Source organism: Podarcis gaigeae (genome assembly GCF_964106915.1).
Source record: "Podarcis gaigeae genome assembly, chromosome: 17".
In the NCBI taxonomy this organism is placed as follows: Eukaryota; Metazoa; Chordata; class Lepidosauria; order Squamata; family Lacertidae; genus Podarcis; species Podarcis gaigeae.
Window position 1 is genome coordinate 4,523,614 of NC_139694.1, and position 21,053 is coordinate 4,544,666.

Genomic DNA, 21,053 nt, shown 5'->3' on the forward strand with positions numbered 1-21,053 from the left:
GATGAGCCCCATCTGCCCCTCACTTCCCCCGACAGCAGGTGCAGAAACTGCCTTCTTGTGACCATTGGAGCCACCATCGGTCTCAACTGCTCAATTTGCTGGAGCCAGTGTACTGTGTACATCAGGCATGTCCAACTCCCAAGAGACTGCGATCTACTCCCACTATAAAAAAAAACCCCGGCAACTGGCAGTGATCTATCTACCCATTGGATTGACCAAAGTTGTTGCGATTTTGGGGGGGAGGAAGACCCAAAGTTGTTGAGCTTTTTTTGAATGATCACTCAGAATGACGCAATCAAACAGGAATGCCCCATGATCGACTAGTGCAGGGGTCTGCAACCCGCGGCTCCGGAGCCGCATGTGGCTCTTTTACAACTTTGCCACGGCTCCGGGGCGGATACTAGCGAGGGGAGGAGGCACATTGTGCGCCCCGACACTCCCCACTGTGGTGGGCGCTGTACTGGCTGTGACGTCGCATGGGGGTGGTGCGTGCATTAGTCACGCACCGTCCCGACGTCACCTTCCCGCCCGCCCGGTACATTGTAAGGGGCATGTATGCTGGTCACTGCATTGAAAGGGGGCATGTACGCTGGTCACTGTTTTGAAGGGAGTGAAGGACACACACACAAAAAAAGGTAAACTGTTAATTTAACATTTATTTCTATGAGGAGGAGTAATTCTGAGGCGTCAAACAAAGAAATAATAAAAAAGTGACAAAAAAGTTATTTTTATAATGACGAGTTTTGCGGCTCCCTTTTTTTTTTCCTTCGGAAACGGGTCCAAGTGGCTCTTTTTGTCTTAAAGGTTGCAGACCCCTGGACTAGTGGATCACTATTGACCAGTTGGACATGCCTGGTATACATAAAATAATAGTAATTCCCAGTCGGAGTAGCAATAGGCAGGTGACTGTGTTAGATCTTTCACCAGTTTGGCAATCATGCAGTAGCAATCCATGCTAATCCTACTCAGAGTAGACCCACTGGAATTAAGGGACTAAGTCATGGCCATTCATTTCAACGGGTCTACTCTGAGTAGGGCTAACATTGGAGACAACCTAATGTTCTCAGTCCCAGATATAACAACATTTCAGACTTGACTGTATAAAAATGATGGGATGAGATGGGGTTGGGGTCTCGTTGCAGTTGGGGGGGGGAATCTTTACTAATTCCAGGTGCCTCCCTATATCCCTATATCCCATGCCAAGCCCACAGAGCAATGAAATTGGAAAACTGGGTCGCAAGCAGTTTCTGGGCTGGCAGCAGAATCTGAAGAACTAAAATTGGCTCCTGAATGGTGGGGCTTCGTTGAGAGGGAGACTTCCTATAAAAAAAGACCTGCTAATAGAAATAGATTTAGATCTCTAGTAACAAAAAGCAAGGCACAGATGCTTTATCTTTTTTTAAATGAGCATAGAATCATAGAGTTGGAAGAGACCACAAGAGCCATCGAGTCCAACCCCCTGCCAAGCAGGAAACACCATCAGAGCACTCCTGACATATGGTTGTCAAGCCTCTGCTTAAAGACCTCCAAAGAAGGAGACTCCACCACACTCCTTGGCAGCAAATTCCACTGTCAAACAGCTCTTACTGTCAGGAAGTTCTTCCTAATGTTTAGGTGGAATCTTCTTTCTTGTAGTTTGGATCCATTGCTCCATGTCCGCTTCTCTGGAGCAGCAGAAAACAACCTTTCTCCCTCCTCTATGTGACATCCTTTTATATATTTGAACATGGCTATCATATCACCCCTTAACCTCCTCTTCTCCAGGCTAAACATGCCCAGCTCCCATAGCCGTTCCTCACAAGGCATCGTTTCCAGGCCTTTGACCATTTTGGCTGCCCTCCTCTGGACACGTTCCAGTTTGTCAGTGTCCTTCTTGAACTGTGGTGCCCAGAACTGGACACAGTACTCCAGGCGAGGTCTGACCAGAGCAGAATACAGTGGCACTATTACTTCCCACCTCCTTGTTTAAAGGCGCTGTGAGGTGAACCTATAAAGCCGTAAAGCTGGTTTCATTGTCCTCTAGCAGCCCCTACTGGTAGACTTCCTATTTCAACTGGACATGTAATATAGAAAAAGATGTACAGTGCTGCTTTAAGCACTAACCATAATCTTCTATCTGTTTCTTAACCTTCTGTATATGCTGCAGCAATAAATATATTTGCTGTTTTAACTGGGCTGTTTGTTTAAATGAGCAATCCTATAAAGAAATTGATAGTGAGGAAAGAGATGCCAGCACTTACCTGGTAAAAGGTAAAGGACTCTTGGACGGTTAAGTCCAGTCAAAGGTAACTACGAGGTTGCGGCACTCATCTCGCTTTCAGGCTGAGGGAGCCGGCGTTTGTCCACAGACAGCTTTCTGGGTCATGTGGCCAACATAACTAAACCGCTTCTGGTGCAACGGAACACCGTGACAGAAACCACAGCGCACGGAAACGCCGTTTACCTTCCTGCTGCAGTGGTACCTATTTATCTACTCACAGTGGGGTGCTTTCGAGCTGCTAGGTTGGCAGGAGCTGGGACAGAGCAACGGGAGCTCACCCCATCACGGGGATTCGAACTGCCGACCTTCTGATTGGCAAGCCCAAGAGCTCAGTGGTTTAGACCACAGCGCCACAGCAGCCCAGGAGGAGAGGGTAGGGGAAAACACAAGCAGAAAATAGCATAATGCTTGCTGTGGCAGCAGCGCAGCCCACACCCCGCAGGATAGAAGCAATGAACTCACAAGGACACTTCTCTGACCCCAAGACACACAGCACTACTGTATCCTCATGCTATGAGACCATGTAGCAGAGGCAGCCCCAGCCCCACAGGTAAAGTCTCCAGGTGCCCCTAATGGCAGGTGTTTGGGTCCCCCACTTCATGCCACACACTGTTCACTAGTAATGATTTGAGCACAGCACACAAAAAGGGGGGAAGGAGTAGCCGTATGGTACAGTACCTAAACCAGCGGTTGGCAAGGTTTACCTCGCCTGGGCCGGTTCACTCCAGAGGAGATCCCTCCATCGACTGGATCGCGCCCGCAATTTCCGGCGTCTGCGTAGACGTGATTTCTGGCGTCTGCGCACGTGCGATTTCCGGCACCACGGAAGCGAGTCCCTGCACCGTGCTGCGCCGGTTTAGCACAGCGTGGACTCGCCGAGTGGGCGGCTCAGTTCGGGGGCAGCTCGGGGGCCGGTTAAATGACCCCCGTGGGCCGCTTGTGGCCAAGGTTGCTGACCCCTGACTTAAACAGCTCCCCCTTTGCACAGTGCTCTTGGGATAAGGTTTCGAGACTTACCAAAGCAGAGGAAGGCTCGTTTGCCAAGCAGGCAAAAGGATGGGGCAGGCATGCAACAGGAAAAGCCAGACGGAGCAGCATATGCAGGGCCAGGCAAGCAAATAGCCAGTAGAGCATGAGACTCTTAAATCTTAAGGTTGTGGGTTCGAACCCCGTGTTGGACAAAACATTCCTGCCCTGCAGGGGGTTGGACTAGATGGCTCTCATGGTCCCTTCTAACTCTGTGCAGTGCTTTTTTTTCTAAAAAACTTTTTTATTGGTACTCTCATTGTCCTACTCATATTGAAATATTGCCCCTCAATGAGGCCAAACTTAGATTCACAAAATGTTTAGGGGTATGCGTACCCCCAGGAAAAAAGCACTGATTTTATGACTCTATGGTTAATTTAAATAGCCCAGAATCTTTGTGATGGAATAGTATATACAGTGGTGCCTCGCAAGACGAAATTAATCCGTTCCGTGAGGCTCTTCGTACAGTGGTTTTTTCGTCTTGCGAAGCAAGCCCATTGACAGCTTAGCGGATTAGCGCTATTAGCGGTTTAGCGGCTTTTAGCGGATCAGCTGATAAGCGGCTTAGCGGCTTAGGAAAAGGGGGGGAAAGGGGGAAAAAACCCGCAGGAACTCACAAGACATTTCGTCTTGCAAAGCAAGCCCATAGGGGAATTCGTTTTGCGAAGCGCCTCCAAAATGGAAAACCCTTTCGTCTAGCGGGTTTTCTGTCTTGCGAGGCGTTCGTCTTGCGGGGCACCACTGTACACAGTAATAGTAATAATAATATTTTATTTTTCCAAAAACACCAACTCCATGCTAAACTATACATTCGCTTGATTGCAGTATGACAAGAGAAACAGAAAATGTGCTTCACGACCAGACCATTCAAATGTTAATCTGTTTACAGCCCAGGAACTGATTAACACAGACCTAGAATGGAGAAGGAAATGGAGACGGGCGGACTGGAAAATGGATCTCCTTTCCAGTTTTACATGGAAAGAAAGACTCCGGTCAAGATGAGGAAGACAGACATGCTGAAAAGCCAGCTGAGAAAAAACTGCTCCTGCAGCACAAAACGGATGAAAAAGGCAGCCACGGACTTCTTCCCTGTGCTGCAATGGCTTCCCAAATACAACTGCAAAGAGTATGTTTGGGGGGACGTCATGTCAGGCCTGGTCATTGGGATCATTTTAGTCCCTCAAGCGATCGCCTACTCCCTGCTGGCAGGTCTGAAGCCCATTTATAGCCTTTACACCTCCTTCTTTGCCAACATCATCTACTTCCTCATGGGCACCTCGCGACACGTGTCCGTTGGCATCTTCAGCTTATTAAGCCTACTGGTCGGGCAGGTGGTGGACAGAGAACTGCTGCTGGCAGGATTCGACCTCGACGACGAATCTCAGGAAGGCCCCTTGAATGTTACGCTTCACAATGTTACCCTTGACGTGATGAGCACCGAATGTGGGAAAGACTGCTATGCCATTGGGGTAGCGACAGCGGTGACCTTAATGGCTGGCATCTATCAGGTAACGTCTTCACCTGCCCTTTAGGCTGCAGTTACAGTATGTACTTACCACTGCCTCTTCTTACGGTTGTTCCAAGTCGCGACCACGACAAACCTGGAAGTAACTGGCGGGTTTGCCGCTGTTTGCGCATGCGCAGGAGCGGCAATTGCTGTTCGCACATGCACAGAAGCGGGCAATCGCCGCCTGCGCACTATGGCGCCTCTCCCAGCGACCCATTTCGACCTCTGGACGGACCTCTGGAATGGATTATGGTCGCAAATAGAGGTTCCACTGTATGTGTGTTTATTCAATCCTCCATCACTCCAGTGGTGTAGCAGCAGTTATTGGTGCCCGGGGCGGATGGGCAAGCGGGATGCGGATGTGTGCCCAGTGAGGGGACACCAGTCCAGCCCTCTACGTGACCCAACCTCCACCAGAGCAAAGCGGGGCCATGATGAGCCACCTGCCCACCCACACAGGGGGGAGCCCAACCGGCCGATGCACCCCTTGGTGGACAGAGAGGAGCTTCAGGCCATGCTGTGCTGTGCTGTGCTGTGCTGTGGGTGCCTGGTTTGCACCCCCACAAAAACTGTGCAACTAGGGCTACGGCCCCCTAGCCCCCCCAAAACTATGCCTCGGCATCCCCCTGCCCAAAGAGGCTGGCAAAATCAGAACAACCATCACAGGCTACAGTTAAAACTAGCCAAGTATCCAAAGCCAGTAAAAATCCAGAAACAAAAAATTCAAGGAGACAGCATAAAACCAGAAAACACATTTGGGGAAGAGTCGTAGCCCAGTGGTAAAGCATGTATTTTCTCTGCAGATGGCCCCATGTATATCTTTGTCGTTGTTGGCATCTGTCTGTCTCAAAACACAGTAGGGTGTGCCTCTAGGGGTGAAGTCAAACCGTTGTGTTAGCGGCACTGAAGTGGCATCCCTGGAATGCAAGCCCGGGTAGTATATATGGAGGCCCTGGGCTGCCCAGACAACAAGACCCCCCCCCCCTCAGCCTCACTGATGGGGTCCAAAGAAAAGAAGAGCAATAAGTTGGGCACTAGCTTGGCTGCAGGAGTTGTCAGAAGGAGGTGTACAATATCCCATTCAACCTTTAGGGACTCCATTCCATAGTTGTGTAGGGTATACTCCTTAGACTTTTCTTCTCTCAAAGATATCCCACAAGGCAACGAAGGTTTGGGATCTGTTTTCCTTCTCCTAGATGAGCTACCTTCCCAGGTTAATGAGCCCCATCTGCCCCTCACTTCCTTCTACAGCACATGCAGAAACTGCCTTCTTGACCACTGGAGCCACCATCGGTCTCAACTGCTCAATTTGCTGAAGCCAGTGTACTGTATACACCAGGCATGTCCAAGCCCCAAGAGACTGCAAACTGGCAGTGATCTACCCATTGACCAAAGCTGATGTCCCGCAAGGTCGCGGGTATGAATTTTTTTCTTGAGATGTACTCCCAAAACCTATCTCTCACGTATGAGTATAGCTGCAAAATTGCACTAAAAGATGAGGTGGTCTAGGCTTGCTACCGCAGATATTGCTTGCAGAACTCCATTTTTTTCTGTACAAGATAGAGAAGGGGAGGTGAATAAAATGAAAAATGCCAGAGGTAGGGGCAGTGTCCTGCCATTAACCAAAGCCACTGTTGCACCTTACACTAATAATAATAATAATAATAATAATAATAATAATAATAATAATAATTTATTATTTATACCCTGCCCATCTGGATGGGCTTCCCCAGCCACTCTGGGCGGCTTCCAAAAAATATATATATTATAATACTCTAATACACTTATTCTCGTTCTCCTGTAGGGATGAAATGAGATGCTGTGTGGGTTGTCTCTGCCCATCGCTCCACTGGCAGGAAGTAAAATATTTCAGAGAATATACCTTGGGGGCTGAGACAAGCCCCTCCAGTTCTATTTCCTGCCATCTCCACTGCAGGTTGAATTGCTAGCTGCTCCAGGCATGGCAAAAGAGAATCGGTGGGAACGCCACCTTGGAAGGGATTTTTCCTTCCTTCTTCCTTGTCTTCCTTCTTTTTCCACTCCCTTCTGCTACTGCTGCTGGGTTTTTACACTCTCTCGGCTCCATAGATCTCCCTTCCCTCCTTCTTGGTCTTTAGTTTTGTGCTTAAATGGGGGGCAGGGGCAGCCTCCTGTCCTTAACCAAAGCCACAGCTGTGTCTTACGCTTTCTCTCGCTTTTTACCTCGCAGGTACTGATGGGGATTTTCCGCTTAGGCTTCGTCTCGATGTATCTTTCCGAGCCCGTGCTAGACGGGTTCGCAACCGGCGCTTCCGTAACCATTTTAACAGCTCAAGTGAAGTATCTCATCGGGGTAAAAATCCCCCGTGCCCAGGGATACGGGATCTTCATAACCACCTGGGTCAACATCTTCAGCAACATCGCCCAGGCCAACCTCTGCGATGTGATCACGAGCGCCATCTGCATCGCTGTGCTGGTGACCGCCAAGGAACTGGGAGACAGGTATAAGCACAGGCTCAAGGTCCCTCTTCCCACAGAGCTGGTGGTGATTGTGGTGGCAACCTTGGTTTCCCACTACGGGCGCCTGAACGAAGTCTACGCCTCCAGCGTGTCGGGCGAAATCCCCACCGGATTTATCCCTCCCCAGGTGCCCAGTTTACGCCTCATGCAGAGAGTCGCCCTCGACGCCTTCCCTCTCGCCATCGTCGGCTTCGCCTTCACCGTTTCTCTCTCGGAAATGTTTGCCAAGAAGTATGCCTACACCGTCAGGGCCAACCAGGAAATGTTTGCCATCGGCTTCTGCAACATCATCCCGGCTTTCTTCCACTGCTTTGCCACCAGCGCGGCGCTGGCGAAAACCCTGGTCAAAGCATCGACCGGGTGCCAGACCCAGGTGTCCAGTGTCGTGAGCGCTGTGGTTGTGTTGCTGGTGCTGCTTTTCTTTGCACCCCTCTTCTTCAACTTGCAGAAGTGCGTTCTGGCATGCATCATCATTGTCAGCCTCAGAGGAGCCCTCCGGAAATTCAGGGACGTCCCCCAGCGCTACCGCCTGGACCGAACGGATGCCCTGGTGTGGTGCGTCACCATGCTCTCATCCGCCTTGATCAGCACCGAATTGGGGCTCCTGGTTGGGGCAGTTTTCTCCATCCTGTGCATCATTGGCCGCACCCAGCGCCCTCGCGCTGCCTTGCTGGGGCAGATTGGGAGCACTGTCTTCTATGAAGATGACGGGGAGTACAAAAACCTCCTTCCTGTGCCAAGGGTCAAGATATTCCGGTTCGAAGCCCCGCTTTATTATGCAAATAAGGATTTCTTCCTGAAGTGCCTCCACAACAGGACAGGGCTGGATCCTGCTGTGGAAATGGCCAAAAGGAATAAAGCCAAGAGGAAAGGGCAACAAAGTCTTGAAAAGGGATTTGGACAGGGAGGTACGACTTCACGCTTGGTTAATAAACACAGCGACTTCCAGGCTGTCGTCATAGACTGCTCTTCCATTCCGTTTTTGGACACAGCTGGTGTTAGCGCCTTAAAAGACACACTGAAAGACCACCAGGAACTGCAGATCAGCATCCTTCTAGCTTGCTGCAATCCCTCTGTGATAGCTTCTCTGGAAAGAGGGGGCTACTTGGGAAGCGCAAGCAAAGACAAGCACGAATTGCTGTTTCACAGCGTGCACAGTGCTGTCCAGTTTGCAAGAGAGAGGGAAGTTTTAATGGACGATTCAGTTGTGTAGTCTGCGGCCCTCCACTGGCAGCTGAGGATTTCTGCATTCACTGCAAATAGGTTGTGGTCTTCAACACATTGAGACCTGGAGCCCTCCTTGAAGCACAGTGCGAAATATGGGACCACTTTCAAAGTGTTCAACTTCTATGGATACCCAATACTACAAATGCAACACAATGTATTTTAATCTTAAAAGCTAGGTCAGTAAACATACATAGCGCCAGTTCAGACATAACATTACACCATTGTTTAGTGTGACTGGAACGTGCTGCTGGAAGGGCTTCTCTTCCTCCATCTACAAAACCAATTTTCTGTTCTGTACCAGCTCAGGAAACCGGTACATTCCAAGTGCAAACAAACAGGATCAAGGTGTGGTTTCAGATCCTAGTTTGATGCAGAATCATAGTGACATGACATTGTTTATTGTTATATCCGACCCAAGACATAGCGGTCCCTCAGGATTACATTTATTTCACTGCAAGGCTGTTTTGTTGTGAGAGCTATCCTTGATGAAACTTCTTGCTGGGAGGGGGTTATCAAACAGATAACCCCATAGATCAGTGGGTGTCAACCAGTGTGCCATGGCACCCTGGGGTGCCTTGAATGATGGTCAGGGGTGCCACGAGCAACACTGGTCTCTGTCTCTCTTTCCTCCCCTCCCTCCTCTGATGCCCTCTCGCCTCCCCAAGGCTTGAACAGCTGTTTATTGCAGCAGCCCTGGCTATGAGCCCCACAGGTGAATGATGCCTCTGGTAGGCACCTCTCTATGGGGCAAGGGGTGGGGGCAGCTCAGAGACCAGGGGCAGCAGCAGCGGCTGCCCAGAGGACTCCCAAGGAGAGGGGAGAGGAGAGGGGAGGAGGTTGAAGGAACACTCCACAAGAGTGTTCTAAAAAGGGTGAGAGGCTGCCAGCTCTGCAGGCAATGGGTGATATAACTGGGCTCCTGAGCCCCACAGGGGTGCCGAAGAAGGAATGTAGTTGGCCAAGGGAGCCATGGACTCAAAAAGGTTGAAAACCTCTGCCACAGATCATAGCTTCACTGGGCTCTCTTTGTTCACTGAGATGCAGAACACTACCAAGATGGACATTTTAAACATGTGGCATTTTAGGAGATGGACCAAGATACTCTGGAATCAGAGAGACACAAGTCCAAATAGTGCTCATCCCCCACTGGGCCATGTACACATAAGGTAATGGAACCTGAACAAACTACCGTATTTTTCGCTCTATAACACGCACCTGACCATAACACGCACATCGTTTTTAGAGGAGGAAAACAAGGAAAAAAACATTCTGAATGAAACTGTGGATGTATCATTTTTGTGCTTCATGCTGTGGCCACAGACATGTGATCTGATGGTGAATTTGGGCTGACCCAATGCAAAAATCCTGAGAATCCCTGTGCATCCATGGTTTGTAACCACGTTTTTGCACCATTGCAGCCCCAGGCAACAGTGGGTGCGTGATTTTGGGGGGGCAGGCTGTAGCCATGGACATGCTATGTGCTCTGATGGTGAATTTGGGCTGACCCAATGCAAAGATCCTGAGGATCCATGTGGATCCATGGTTTGTAACCACGTTTTTGCACCATTGCAGCCCCAGGCAACAGTGGGTGCGTGATTTTGGGGGGGCAGGCTGTAGCCATGGACATGCTATGTGATCTGATGGTGAATTTGGGGTGACCCAATGCCAGAATCCTGAGAATTCCTGTGGATCCATGCTTTTTAACTACATTTTTGCACCATTGCAGCCCCAGGCAACAGTGGGTGCGTGATTTTGGGGGGGCAGGCTGTAGCCATGGACATGCTATGTGATCTGATGGTGAATTTGGGGTGACCCAATGCAAAGATCCTGAGAATCCCTGTGGATCCATGCTTTGTAACCACATTTTTGCACCATTGCAGCCCCAGGCAACAGTGGGTGCGTGATTTTTTTGGTGCAGGCTGTAGCCATGGACATGCTATGTGATCTGATGGTGAATTTGGGGTGACCCAATGCAAGGATCCTGAGAATCCCTGTGGATCCATGCTTTTTAACCACATTTTTGCACCATTGCAGCCCCAGGCAACAGTGGGTGCGTGATTTTTTTGGTGCAGGCTGTAGCCATGGACATGCTATGTGATCTGATGGTGAATTTGGGGTGACCCAATGCAACGATCCTGAGGATCCATGCTTTGTAACCACATTTTAAGTGGGGAGCGAAGGAAAAGCAAAGAAGGGACATTAGAGGGGTGTGCAGAGAAGCAGCTGGCTAAGAATGCAGGAGAGGGATTTAACGGGAGGGAGGAAAGAAAGGCAAAAGTTTCCCCCCACCCAAGCCAGCCATATCTCTCTCTCTCTCTCTCTCTCCCCCTCCCTCCCTCCCTCCCTCCCTCCCCCTCTCTCTCTCCCTCCCCCCTCTCTCTCTCCCTCCCCTCCCCCCTCTCTCTCTCTCCCTTCTCCCCTCTCTCTCCCTCTCCCCCAGCAGCACCGGAGCTTGCCTGGAGGGGAGGGGCTTTCCCTGCTCTTTGTTCCGTTTCAGCAAACACAGCAACGAAACAGAGGAGGGTGGGCAGTAAGACCCTGAGGCAGAATGCAGGAAAGCAGCCGCTTCCTCTTTTCAGGTTTCGCTTCTCCGTGCAGCGTGCAGCGCTGCGATTTGATTTTTGCATGATTTTTCGGCTCCAGGGACCACACATTCGCTCTATAACACGCACAGACATTTCCCCTTCCTTTTTAGAAGAAAAAATCTGCGTGTTATAGAAGGAAAAATACGGTACACACTTGATTTTACCAGTGCAGCAGTACTGAACTAGCATGGACCAGCACTGATACAGATAATGGTCTCACCCTCCCGTCTCACTCTTCTATGTATGCCTATGGATGAAGGGAGGGACGCGGGTGGCGCTGTGGGTAAAAGCCTCAGCGCCTAGGGCTTGCCGATCGAAAGGTCGGCGGTTCGAATCCCCACGGCGGGGTGCGCTCCCGTTGCTCGGTCCCAGCGCCTGCCAACCTAGCAGTTCGAAAGCACCCTCGGGTGCCAGTAGATAAATAGGGACCGCTTTCTAGCGGGAAGGTAAATGGCGTTTCCGTGTGCAGCTCTGGCTCGCCAGAGCAGCGATGTCACGCTGGCCACGTGACCCGGAAGTGTCTTCGGACAGCGCTGGCCCCTGGCCTCTTGAGTGAGATGGGCGCACAACCCCAGAGTCTGTCAAGACTGGCCCGTACGGGCAGGGGTACCTTTACCTTTACCTTTATGGATGAAGGGGAGGGTTAGGGTTAGGGTTGGAATGATATGGGGAGGTGGAAGGTAATCTAGCTCAGTAGATATAAATCAGATCTGTCGGTGCCTCAGACTATTTGGAGCTTCTAAGAAACCAGCACGGGTGGTGTTGTGGTCTAAACCACAGAGCCAAGGACATGCCAATCAGAAGGTCGGCAGTTCAAATCCCCGCAACGGGGTGAGCTCCCATTGTTCGGTCCCTGCTCCTGCCCACCTAGCAATTCAAAAGCACATTAAAATGCAAGTAGATAAATAGGCACCGCTTTGGCAGGAAGGTAAATGGCGTTTCCGTGCGCTGCTCTGGTTCGCCAGAAGTGGCTTAGTCATGCTGGCCACATGACCCAGAAGCTGTACGCTGGCTCCCTCGGCCAATAAAGCGAGATGAGCGCCTCAACCCCAGAGTCGGCCACGACTGGACCTAATGGTCAGGGGTCCCTTTACCTTTACCTTACTCTAGAATTTGTTTTGAATACCAGGACTGAGGTCTGAAATATGTGATGTAATAATTAAAAAGTGTGCCTCCAGGCACATGCAAAGTGCCTTCTCCTCAATCCCGAGCTAGTGCAGCCTATTCTCACATATCTCAGATTAAGAAGCAGAGCTTTGCCTCCTATCCTCCTGGTGGTACAGCAGTACAACTGCTAGCAAATTTGCAAAGCTAAGCAGGGTCAGGTATAGTTTCAGATTGGAAGTGACCTCCCCCACCCCAAAAAGCTAAACAACTTAATTTCGGGTTAAAAAGGGGGGGTCGTCTTATACACGGAAAAATACAGTATATCCTGCTCTTGGAAGTTGGGAGAAGCAGGTGGGAGCTACCCAGGCCAGCCATACTTTGTGGACTCTGAATAATCTGTAAATTTGTGCTCTTCTCTCGGTTCTGCCAGCCTTAAACAAACCACTGAAAAGCCTTCTTGGGGATTTAGCAGTGCCTGTCAATGACTCCTCCTACTTTGGAGGGTTGGGGGAACCCCCTAGAACAGATTTAGGGGGCGTATGAGGGGAGGAGAAGAGGGAAAGTTCTATTGTACAATGAGAAAGCCTTGCACTGATGGAACTATTTACTTAGCACGATGCTGAATACAATTCAATAGTTCTAGCTTAGTCAACCAGCATACCTCAAAGTAGGGCATGTGAAGAATGCTGTTGTTATTTTAACTTGCAGGAACACTCAAGTGTGCAACAAAACCACCACCAGGTAATCTGTAGTACAGCCTCTTAAAACATGTAAAGTCAGCACATTTCAGTTTGCAATGTACTAACTCGGCTATTTCTTATATTTTGTGTTCTAAATCCCCTCTATTTAACCCTCCAAAATAAGCAGCCCACTCTCTATATAACCAGTTTAAGCCCTGGAAACTATTCCGTAACATACATAATGATTTATCACAGTGTTACCAACATTACTAAATTAATCTGGAATCAGAGTATTGTCAAAGCTATTTAAATACGCATTAAACTGGATAACTTTTTCAAATCATAATATTACTTAGAACTCGGCAAAAATTAACAATGAAAAGGCTTTGTTTCGCTCACTGCATAGTAAACGGTTGCCTCCCATATATATGCAAGTTCATTTCTTGATGTGGAATTATTTTCTAAGCAAGCTGCTGCTGCTATGTGCTTTGTGCTTTTAATATTTTTTTAAAATATATAATGTATTGTATTCTTGGCAGCAACTGACCTTCAGATGGACTTACCAACAATAACAAAATAGTACACTTTGGCAAAAAACATAAAACATTTAAGAGTATTGTTGTCATGTTATGTTCTTGAATGCTATGAAGAGATTACATTCTTCCAGAATGTAGGGTGGAACTGAGTAAGAAGTTGCATAGCTGGATTGCATCCCATATGAATCCCATATGAATGGGAGCCATGCTCAAGAAAGCGATAATCATTCTTTGTCATGCCATACAATGCATGAATATCATTGAAAACAAAGTATCTTTGATACCATTGAAAAACAAAATGATTCTGTATTTTTTCAATACTGTTAAAAGCATAGCTATAAACTTACAGATTTGAAAATAAGGGACCAGCAGCCTCGAAAATAAGGGATCAGCAGCCAAAATAAGAGATTTTCCAGGCACAGGTATGTTCAACTTCTGAGCCCCTCCGAGCCAAAGACAGAAAGCCCAGCCAACAGCCAAACGAAGCCTCAAGCGGTGGTTCCCACAGCGCAGCAACCCGGCAAAGCGGATGCAGCAAGGGAAATCACCATCACCTCTCCACTGGGAAGCGCTGAGCAAAGGCGAGTCCCCAGGCAACGCAGCCAATTTGATCGGCACAAGGCATGCAAGCTCCACCCCCCCCCCAGTCGTTCTTAGACTCCTTATTGGGTGAGCAAAGCAGCCAAGCAACACAGTTGGAGCCTCCCTCCTCCCTGGCCGGCAGGGAGGGAGGAAGGGAGAGGAGCTGCTTCGTTTGAAACCTGGGAAATTTAAGGGACATCATCAATAAGGGACACCAGCGGGACACGGCGCTGGGATACGGGAGTTTCCCGCCAAATAAGGGACGGTTGACAGCTATGGTTAGAAGAGGTCTCTAACAGACAGCACATAGTCAAGTTTCTATCAGAATAAACCTTACTGTCAAAAATGCTTATGGTTCTCTGCCATGGAGCCCTTGCGTGTTGCATACAATTCTAAGGCACGTGAAAAGCCTTGAAGTTCATGCAGAGAACCAATGAAGCCTTGTGGAAACTACTCGTTTTTATATTGATAAGCTCCCAAGGCACACCATTTAGAACCCTTAAAAAATGGAAATCCCATCCCATTTGTGTCCAGCCAGGCAGACTGGTACCTTCTGTGGATTTATTTGAAGGGTTAAAGTTAAATCCTTTTTAAAATACCCTTCCACCTAAGCGCTCCCTCCAAAGATGGAATAGTTCCACCATCTCCTCTTCACGCAATTTACCAGGTCAGTCCAGTTTAACTAAGACTATAGTAGGGTTGCCATACATATCCGGAATACTACAGTTGGCAGCAGTGTCTGGACAGAAATTGGGGGGGGGGGGGAATTCTGGGAAAATCCGAACGTACAGTAGCTCACGTTAGGAGTGCTGTCTTTCCATAAAAACAGCTCAGAAACAGCATTTCTCCCCCTGGTGATTTTGCCCAAAAAGCTCAACAACTTTGGCAAAAAAGAAAGAAAGACAGAATTTAACTTACCTGACTTGAATAAGTTCCAGGAGCCAGTGGATTCGAATTTGCTCGATGCCATTGTGTGGCACAGAAGAAATATAAGCCAGGTTAATTATTTGGTCTTTACTGAGATCAAACAAATCTGCTTTGCTGTGTGGCAGAGGAGGACTGAAAAGATGAGGAAAGTAATATTAATTAGAATAAAGGAGAAAGAAAAGAGTTTAATATCAAAGCCAAAAAGCCAACAAATACAAAAAGAAATTAAAGCTTTGCAGACTCAATTTTCTCTAATTATAAATCAAGAAATAGAATGGAAAATAAAATTAATGAAAGAGAGAAATTTTGAATCTGCAAAGAAGTGTGGAAAATTGTTGGCCTGGCAATTAAAAAAGAGGCAGAAACAAAATACTATTACAAATATTGTATCTGATGGAAAATCTGTGGAAAACCCTGCAGATATAAGGAAATGCTTTCAGAAATATTTCAAACAACTGTATAAAAGAGGTAAAGAAGATATGGACAAAATTGAGCAGTTTCTTAAGGTAAATGAAGTGCAGAAAATTCCCAGAGATAAAAGATCCTTACTCAATGACACAATTACAAGACAGGAAGTTGAGACAGCAATAAACCAAATGTAATTAGGCAAAGCCCCAGGACCAGATGGTTTGTCTGCCAAATATTATAAAACTTTGAAAGATTGGTTAATCCATCCGCTGGCAGATGTATGTAATAAGATATTAATAGGGGAGAAACCACCTGAAACCTGGAAAGATGCATATATAAACCTGATACCGAAACCAGAGCAGGATAGATCGGATGTTAAGAATTATAGACCAATCTCATTACTTAATGTTGACTATAAAATATTTGCAAATATTTTGGCTAATAGATTGAAAAAAGGTCTTAATAGAATATATACATAAAGACCAGGCAGGATTTCTGCCTGGGAGACATATGGAAGATAACATTAGGAATATAATTGACATATTAGAAAGATTAGAGGCCAAAAGAAATTGTAAAGCTTTATTAATGTTTATTGATGCTTTCACATATATTATTTCAGCAATCCTTCCAACACCCTTGCTAGGTGGGTCAGTATTATCTGAGGAGATTTCACCCCTCCCATATCCAAGAATCTCCTGATGAACTCTGCTGATTCTCCAGAGAGAAGGAGGCGTGTTCTGCTTCTCTACTTATTCTACTCCAGCACCACATCAACGTGAGAGTCAGTCAGTCAGTGTGTCGGGGAGAGAGAGAGAGACTGAGTGTTCGAGAGAGTGTGTTTAGATGAGGTTGCTGCTATTCTACAGAGCTGCTCTCTGAGTCATTTATATACTCTGCTAGACTCTGCTAGACTCTGCTGTGTGATGACTGTCTACTTGTGGAAGTGAATCCGGTGCTCACAACTCTAAGCTGTGAGTCCACAGCACTTTGACCTGTTCCTGTGCAGAAGGTGGTCTCTGGAAGTGCTACCCAGCTCGCCTAGCCCAGTCGGGGCTGAAGTGCATGAGTCCAGTTGGTGACACTGGCTCAAGGGCGGTGCTGACATTATCTCTATGATGCAAGTGAGGGTTGCAATGGGGGGAGGGGATGGCTGTGTTTGGAGCCTTCCTCCCACCCCGCCTTCATGCAGCCAGCAAATGAACCGGGAAGTCTTTCCATTAATGATAGCTTCCCATTTTGTACAACCAAATATTGGTTTAATATTCTGGCTTGTTCTTATATAACAGGAAACTATGATTAATTTAAGACCCTTGGTTTATTTACAACTAGCAAGAAGGAGCTGCGTATGTGGTTAGAAAGCTCATGTATAATTGCTTCAAGATCCAAGTTACAGTTTTTTGAATTGGCTCAGTGAAGAGCTTGGGTTTGCCGATTGAATTCATGGGGTAAGGTTTCTACGCAGGCCTGCTTAACAAAAACCTCAATAAAAACTAATTTAAAAAATAAAATAAAAGATGCACAAATGGCTTTTGATGGCTGGTGAGTACTAGCTAAGCTAGACACAACATTCGCAGGGGCAAGGAATTCGGCAAAGAAATAGCTTGCTAGCATAGTCAGTATGTGGGACGCAGGTGGCGCTGTGGTCTAAACCACTGAGCCTCTTGGGCTTGCCGATTAGATGATCTGCAACTGGACTTAACTGTCAGGGGTCCTTTACTTTTTTATAGCCAATATACCAGAGCTTTCCAAACTTTTCATGTTGTTGTCACTTTTTAGACGTGCATCGTTTTGCGACACAGTAATTCAGTTTTATAGGGACGCAGGTGGCGCTGTGGGTTAAACCACAGAGCCTAGGACTTGCCGATCAGAAGGTCGGCAGTTCGAATCCCCATGGCGGGGTGAGCTCCCGTTGCTCGGTCCCTGCTCCTGCCAACCTAGCAGTTCAAAAGCACGTCAAAGTGCAAGTAGATAAATAGGTACCACTCTGGCGGGAAGGTAAACGGCATTTCCATGTGCTGCTCTGGTTCGCCAGAAGCAGCTTGGTCATGCTGGCCACATGACTCGGAAGCTGTATGCCAGCTCCCTTGGCCAATAAAGCGAGATAAGCACCACAACCCCAGAGTCAGTCACGACTGGACCTAATGGTCAGGGGTCCCTTTACCTTTACTTTTAATTCAGTTTTACTAGTAAACTGGAGTTTAAACTAAGCCCTTTCCAGCCCCAGGAGGAGGGCGGAGAGCGTTCACATGACACACCTACACCCTGCAGCCGACACACTAATGTGTCGCAACACACGGTTTGGAAAGCTCTGCAATATACTATTGTCACCTAGAACCTGAGTTTTGCAAGGGGTGTATGCAAGCACAAAAAGCACAATGTTTGCTTTTTGGTGAGCCGAGACTGGTACTGCTGCTCCCTAATGCCCTGTGCATGTTTAAAAACACGCAGAGATATATAATGCTAAACTCCAACGCTCTCTGACTTCTAAGAAGATGAAACGCTGTATCACTCGGGGAAATGATGAGCGTGAAAACGAGTGATGCAGTGATTAAGACTGTTGGGCTAGGACAGCAGGTTGGAATCAGGGTTCAAATCCCACTTGGTCAGGAACCTCCCTGGGACAGTCACCATCTCTCAACCTAACCTACCTCACAGGGATGTTGGGAGAATAAAACAAAGGGGGAAGGAACCGTGTTGAGTTGCCTTGAGCTGCTAAGGGAGGGAAAACGGGGCACAGGTTGCAGCAAATATATTTGCAAGAGCAAAACAAAACCACATGCTGCATACTGCTTGTGTCCTGCATAAAGTGGACCTCTTTTGATCGTTAGTAAATATAGCTCCTAGACAGCATCTTAAAAAGCAGAGACATCACCTTGCCAACAAAGGTCTGTATAGTTAAAGCTGTGGTTATCCCAGTAGTGATGTATGGAAGTGAGAGCTGGACCATAAAGAAGGCTGATCACCGAAGAATGGATGCTTTTGAATTCTGGTGCTGGAGGAGAGTCCCATGGACTGCAAGAAGATCAAACCTCTCCATTCCTAAGGAAATCAGCCCTGAGTGCTCACTGGAAGGACAGGTCGTGAAGCTGAGGCTCCAATACTTTGGCCACCTGATGAGAAGAGAAGACTCCCTGGAAAAGACCCTGATGTTGGGAAAGATGGAGGGAACAAGGAGAAGGGGACGACAGAGGATGAGATGGTGGGACAGTGTTCTTGAAGCTACCAGCATGAGTTTGACCAAACTATGGGAGGCAGTGGAAGACAGGAGTGCCTGGCGTGCTCTGGTCCAGGGGGTCACAAAGAGTCGGACACAACTAAACAACTAAACAACAAATATAGCTCCTGTCTTACCAATATCCTGTGCTTTTCCAAAAGTGCTTCAATTCCCTTTCGGTCTGTGAGACGTCCACATTTATCAGGAAAGCCCCAAAGGCTACTTGCACAGTGAGACCCAGTAGTATGGCGAGGCTCCACGCCCTGCAGGATCTTATCCGACCCGGAGAAATTAGCACCCAAAGGAAACAAAGACTTTTGCGCCCTTCCATCGTATGTTTCCAAAGAACTCAGCGGCGCAATCTACGCCTCGCGCAGGGGATGGGGAGCCGCTGCATCTCCTCTCTCCCGGCTGTCACTTTTACGCTGCCTATATTCAAAGTTCCGACTTTGGATCTGGGATCCTGGGTCCCAGCGACGGGGTGGACGATCCCTAGAGAAGCAGCCTGCTGCAGTTTTCTTCCCAAGTTGCAACGAAGTCCCCCCCCCTCCACCCCTTTTTCGCACGGCACATGGTCGCTCCTATTTGCTTTACTTCCTGTTTTTCTCTTCCGCGAAAGAGTTGCCTTCTCCCCAAAGCAAAGGCGAGACCGATCATGGGGCTTACTCGAGGGTAAAACTGCAGGCTATGGCTCACAACAGGGGGGGGGGATGCAATATGAAAACACAAAATGCATAATAAAACGCCCTAAGGGTGAGACTGGTTTGCACCATAGCTGTCACAGATTTGAAAATAAGGGACCAGTAGCCAAAATAAGGGATTTTGGCTTGACTTATACAGAAATCCAGGGGACGCAGGTGGCGCTGTGGGTTAAAGCCACAGCGCCTAGGACTTGCGGATCGAAAGGTCGGCGGTTCGAATCCCTGCGGCGGGGTGCGCTCCCGCTGCTCGGTCCCAGCGCCTGCCAACCTAGCAGTTCGAAAGCACCTCCGGGTGCAAGTAGATAAATAGGGACCGCTTACCAGCGGGAAGGTAAACGGCGTTTCCGTGTGCGGCTCTGGCTCGCCAGATGCAGCGATGTCACGCTGGCCACGTGACCCGGAAGTGTCTCCGGACAGCGCTGGCCCCTGGCCTCTTGAGTGAGATGGGCGCACAACCCCAGAGTCTGTCAAGACTGGCCCGTACGGGCAGGGGTACCTTTACCTTTACCCCTCTCTTGCGAGACTTCCGCTGCGCTGCCAGGGGAAGCCAGAGGCGGCAGCGGTGGCTGAGGAGGCAGCCTGAGGGAGGAAGAAGAGGAGGGGAGGGACGCAGAAGGGCAGCGCTTCAGCGGCCGCCGCAACCGCCTCATGCCGGGCTCTGGGTGGCATTGGCGAGAGTCTCTCTCCCTCCCTCCCTTTCGGGCGGGAAAGGGCCGATGGAACTCCTCGCTCCAAGACAACGGCAGCCCCGACGTGCTGCTTAGCATCCCCCCCAGCCAGTGCAGCATCTTAATGTAGTGATTCCCCCCCTGCATCCCTTTCATAACTCTGTTTTCATAAATTATTTGTTCAAATTTAATAGTTCAAATTTTTACTACAAGTTTTCTGTCAATCCTACCAATTTTATGTGACTGTTTGCAATAGCTTTTCCAATAAATTATAAGCTTTCCCCATTCTTTATTAAAGAGGTCCTCTTCCTGGTTTCTAATTCTGCCTGTAAGCTTTGCCATCTCGACGTGGTTTTGTCTGCCCCTCTTCTTGGGTGGGAGTTCTAGACCCTTAGGATCATCTAGTCCAACCCCCTGCAAAACACAGTCAGTGGCAGCCAAAGCAGCATGGCTCCATCTGTGCCGGATTTCTGTATAAACTAAGTCAAAATCCCTTATTTTGGCTGCTGATCCCTTATTTTCGAGGCTGCTGATCCCTTATTTTCAAATCTGTAAGTTGACAGCTATGGGAGGCTGCCTTATCCTCAGTCAAACCCTTGTTGGTCCGCACTGGCTCCCTAAGACGTTACACATGGAAGCTCGCTCAGCCCTACTGGGGGATCGAACCTTTAACCCGCTTTCAGCTCAGATCTATACAGCCTTTCCCTGACCAACCACCCGTTGAACTCAGCGGGATTTACATGAGTGACGTCGCCTTCTGCCAATCAGGCTTCTGCGCCCCTTTACGTCTCCGCCTTCCACCTCGGCACCGACAATCCCTTTCCCTCCCTCGCTGCTTAGCTTTGAGGGCGGCCAATCAGCGCTTTGCCCGGCACACCCCTTTACGTCACCGCCTTCCACCGTGCGGAGCGGACTTCCCCTTTCCCTCTGTTGCTGATTTACGACCAATCAGCGCTTTGCCAAGCTTCCGTGAGCTCCAATAGAGGCGCACGGAGGGGCATTTATGGGGCGGGAAGGAAACGCGCTTCGCCGTGGCCAATGGGAACCGGAGGTGGCTTGTTGATTGCTCAGTCCGACGTCCAATCAAGAGGCGCGGTGGCGAGAGCCTGTTGCTAGGCGGTTCCTT

General features: G+C 48.6%; 2 protein-coding genes across 6 annotated transcripts in view; one reads left to right on the forward strand and one right to left on the reverse strand.

Moving 5' to 3' along the window:
- The window catches only part of SLC26A1 (solute carrier family 26 member 1), a 48,051-nt gene extending 39,078 nt beyond the window's left edge, over window positions 1–8,973 (forward strand). For all 5 annotated transcript variants that reach the window (XM_083718908.1, XM_083718911.1, XM_083718910.1 and 2 more), the window contains 2 exons: window positions 4,181–4,794; window positions 7,003–8,973. In XM_083718908.1, coding sequence (XP_083575034.1) covers window positions 4,204–4,794; window positions 7,003–8,505 — 2,094 coding nt within the window. In that variant the 5' untranslated portion in view covers window positions 4,181–4,203 and the 3' untranslated portion in view covers window positions 8,506–8,973. The remainder of the gene's footprint in view (window positions 1–4,180; window positions 4,795–7,002) is intronic.
- IDUA (alpha-L-iduronidase) overlaps window positions 1–19,110 on the reverse strand; it is a 63,397-nt gene extending 44,287 nt beyond the window's left edge. The window contains exons 1-2 of the mRNA XM_083718977.1: window positions 18,696–19,110; window positions 14,928–15,068 (exon numbers count right to left, since the gene is read on the reverse strand). Of these exons, the coding sequence (XP_083575103.1) occupies window positions 14,928–15,068; window positions 18,696–18,889 (335 nt within the window). The 5' untranslated portion in view covers window positions 18,890–19,110. The remainder of the gene's footprint in view (window positions 1–14,927; window positions 15,069–18,695) is intronic.
- Window positions 19,111–21,053: the final 1,943 nt, after the last annotated feature.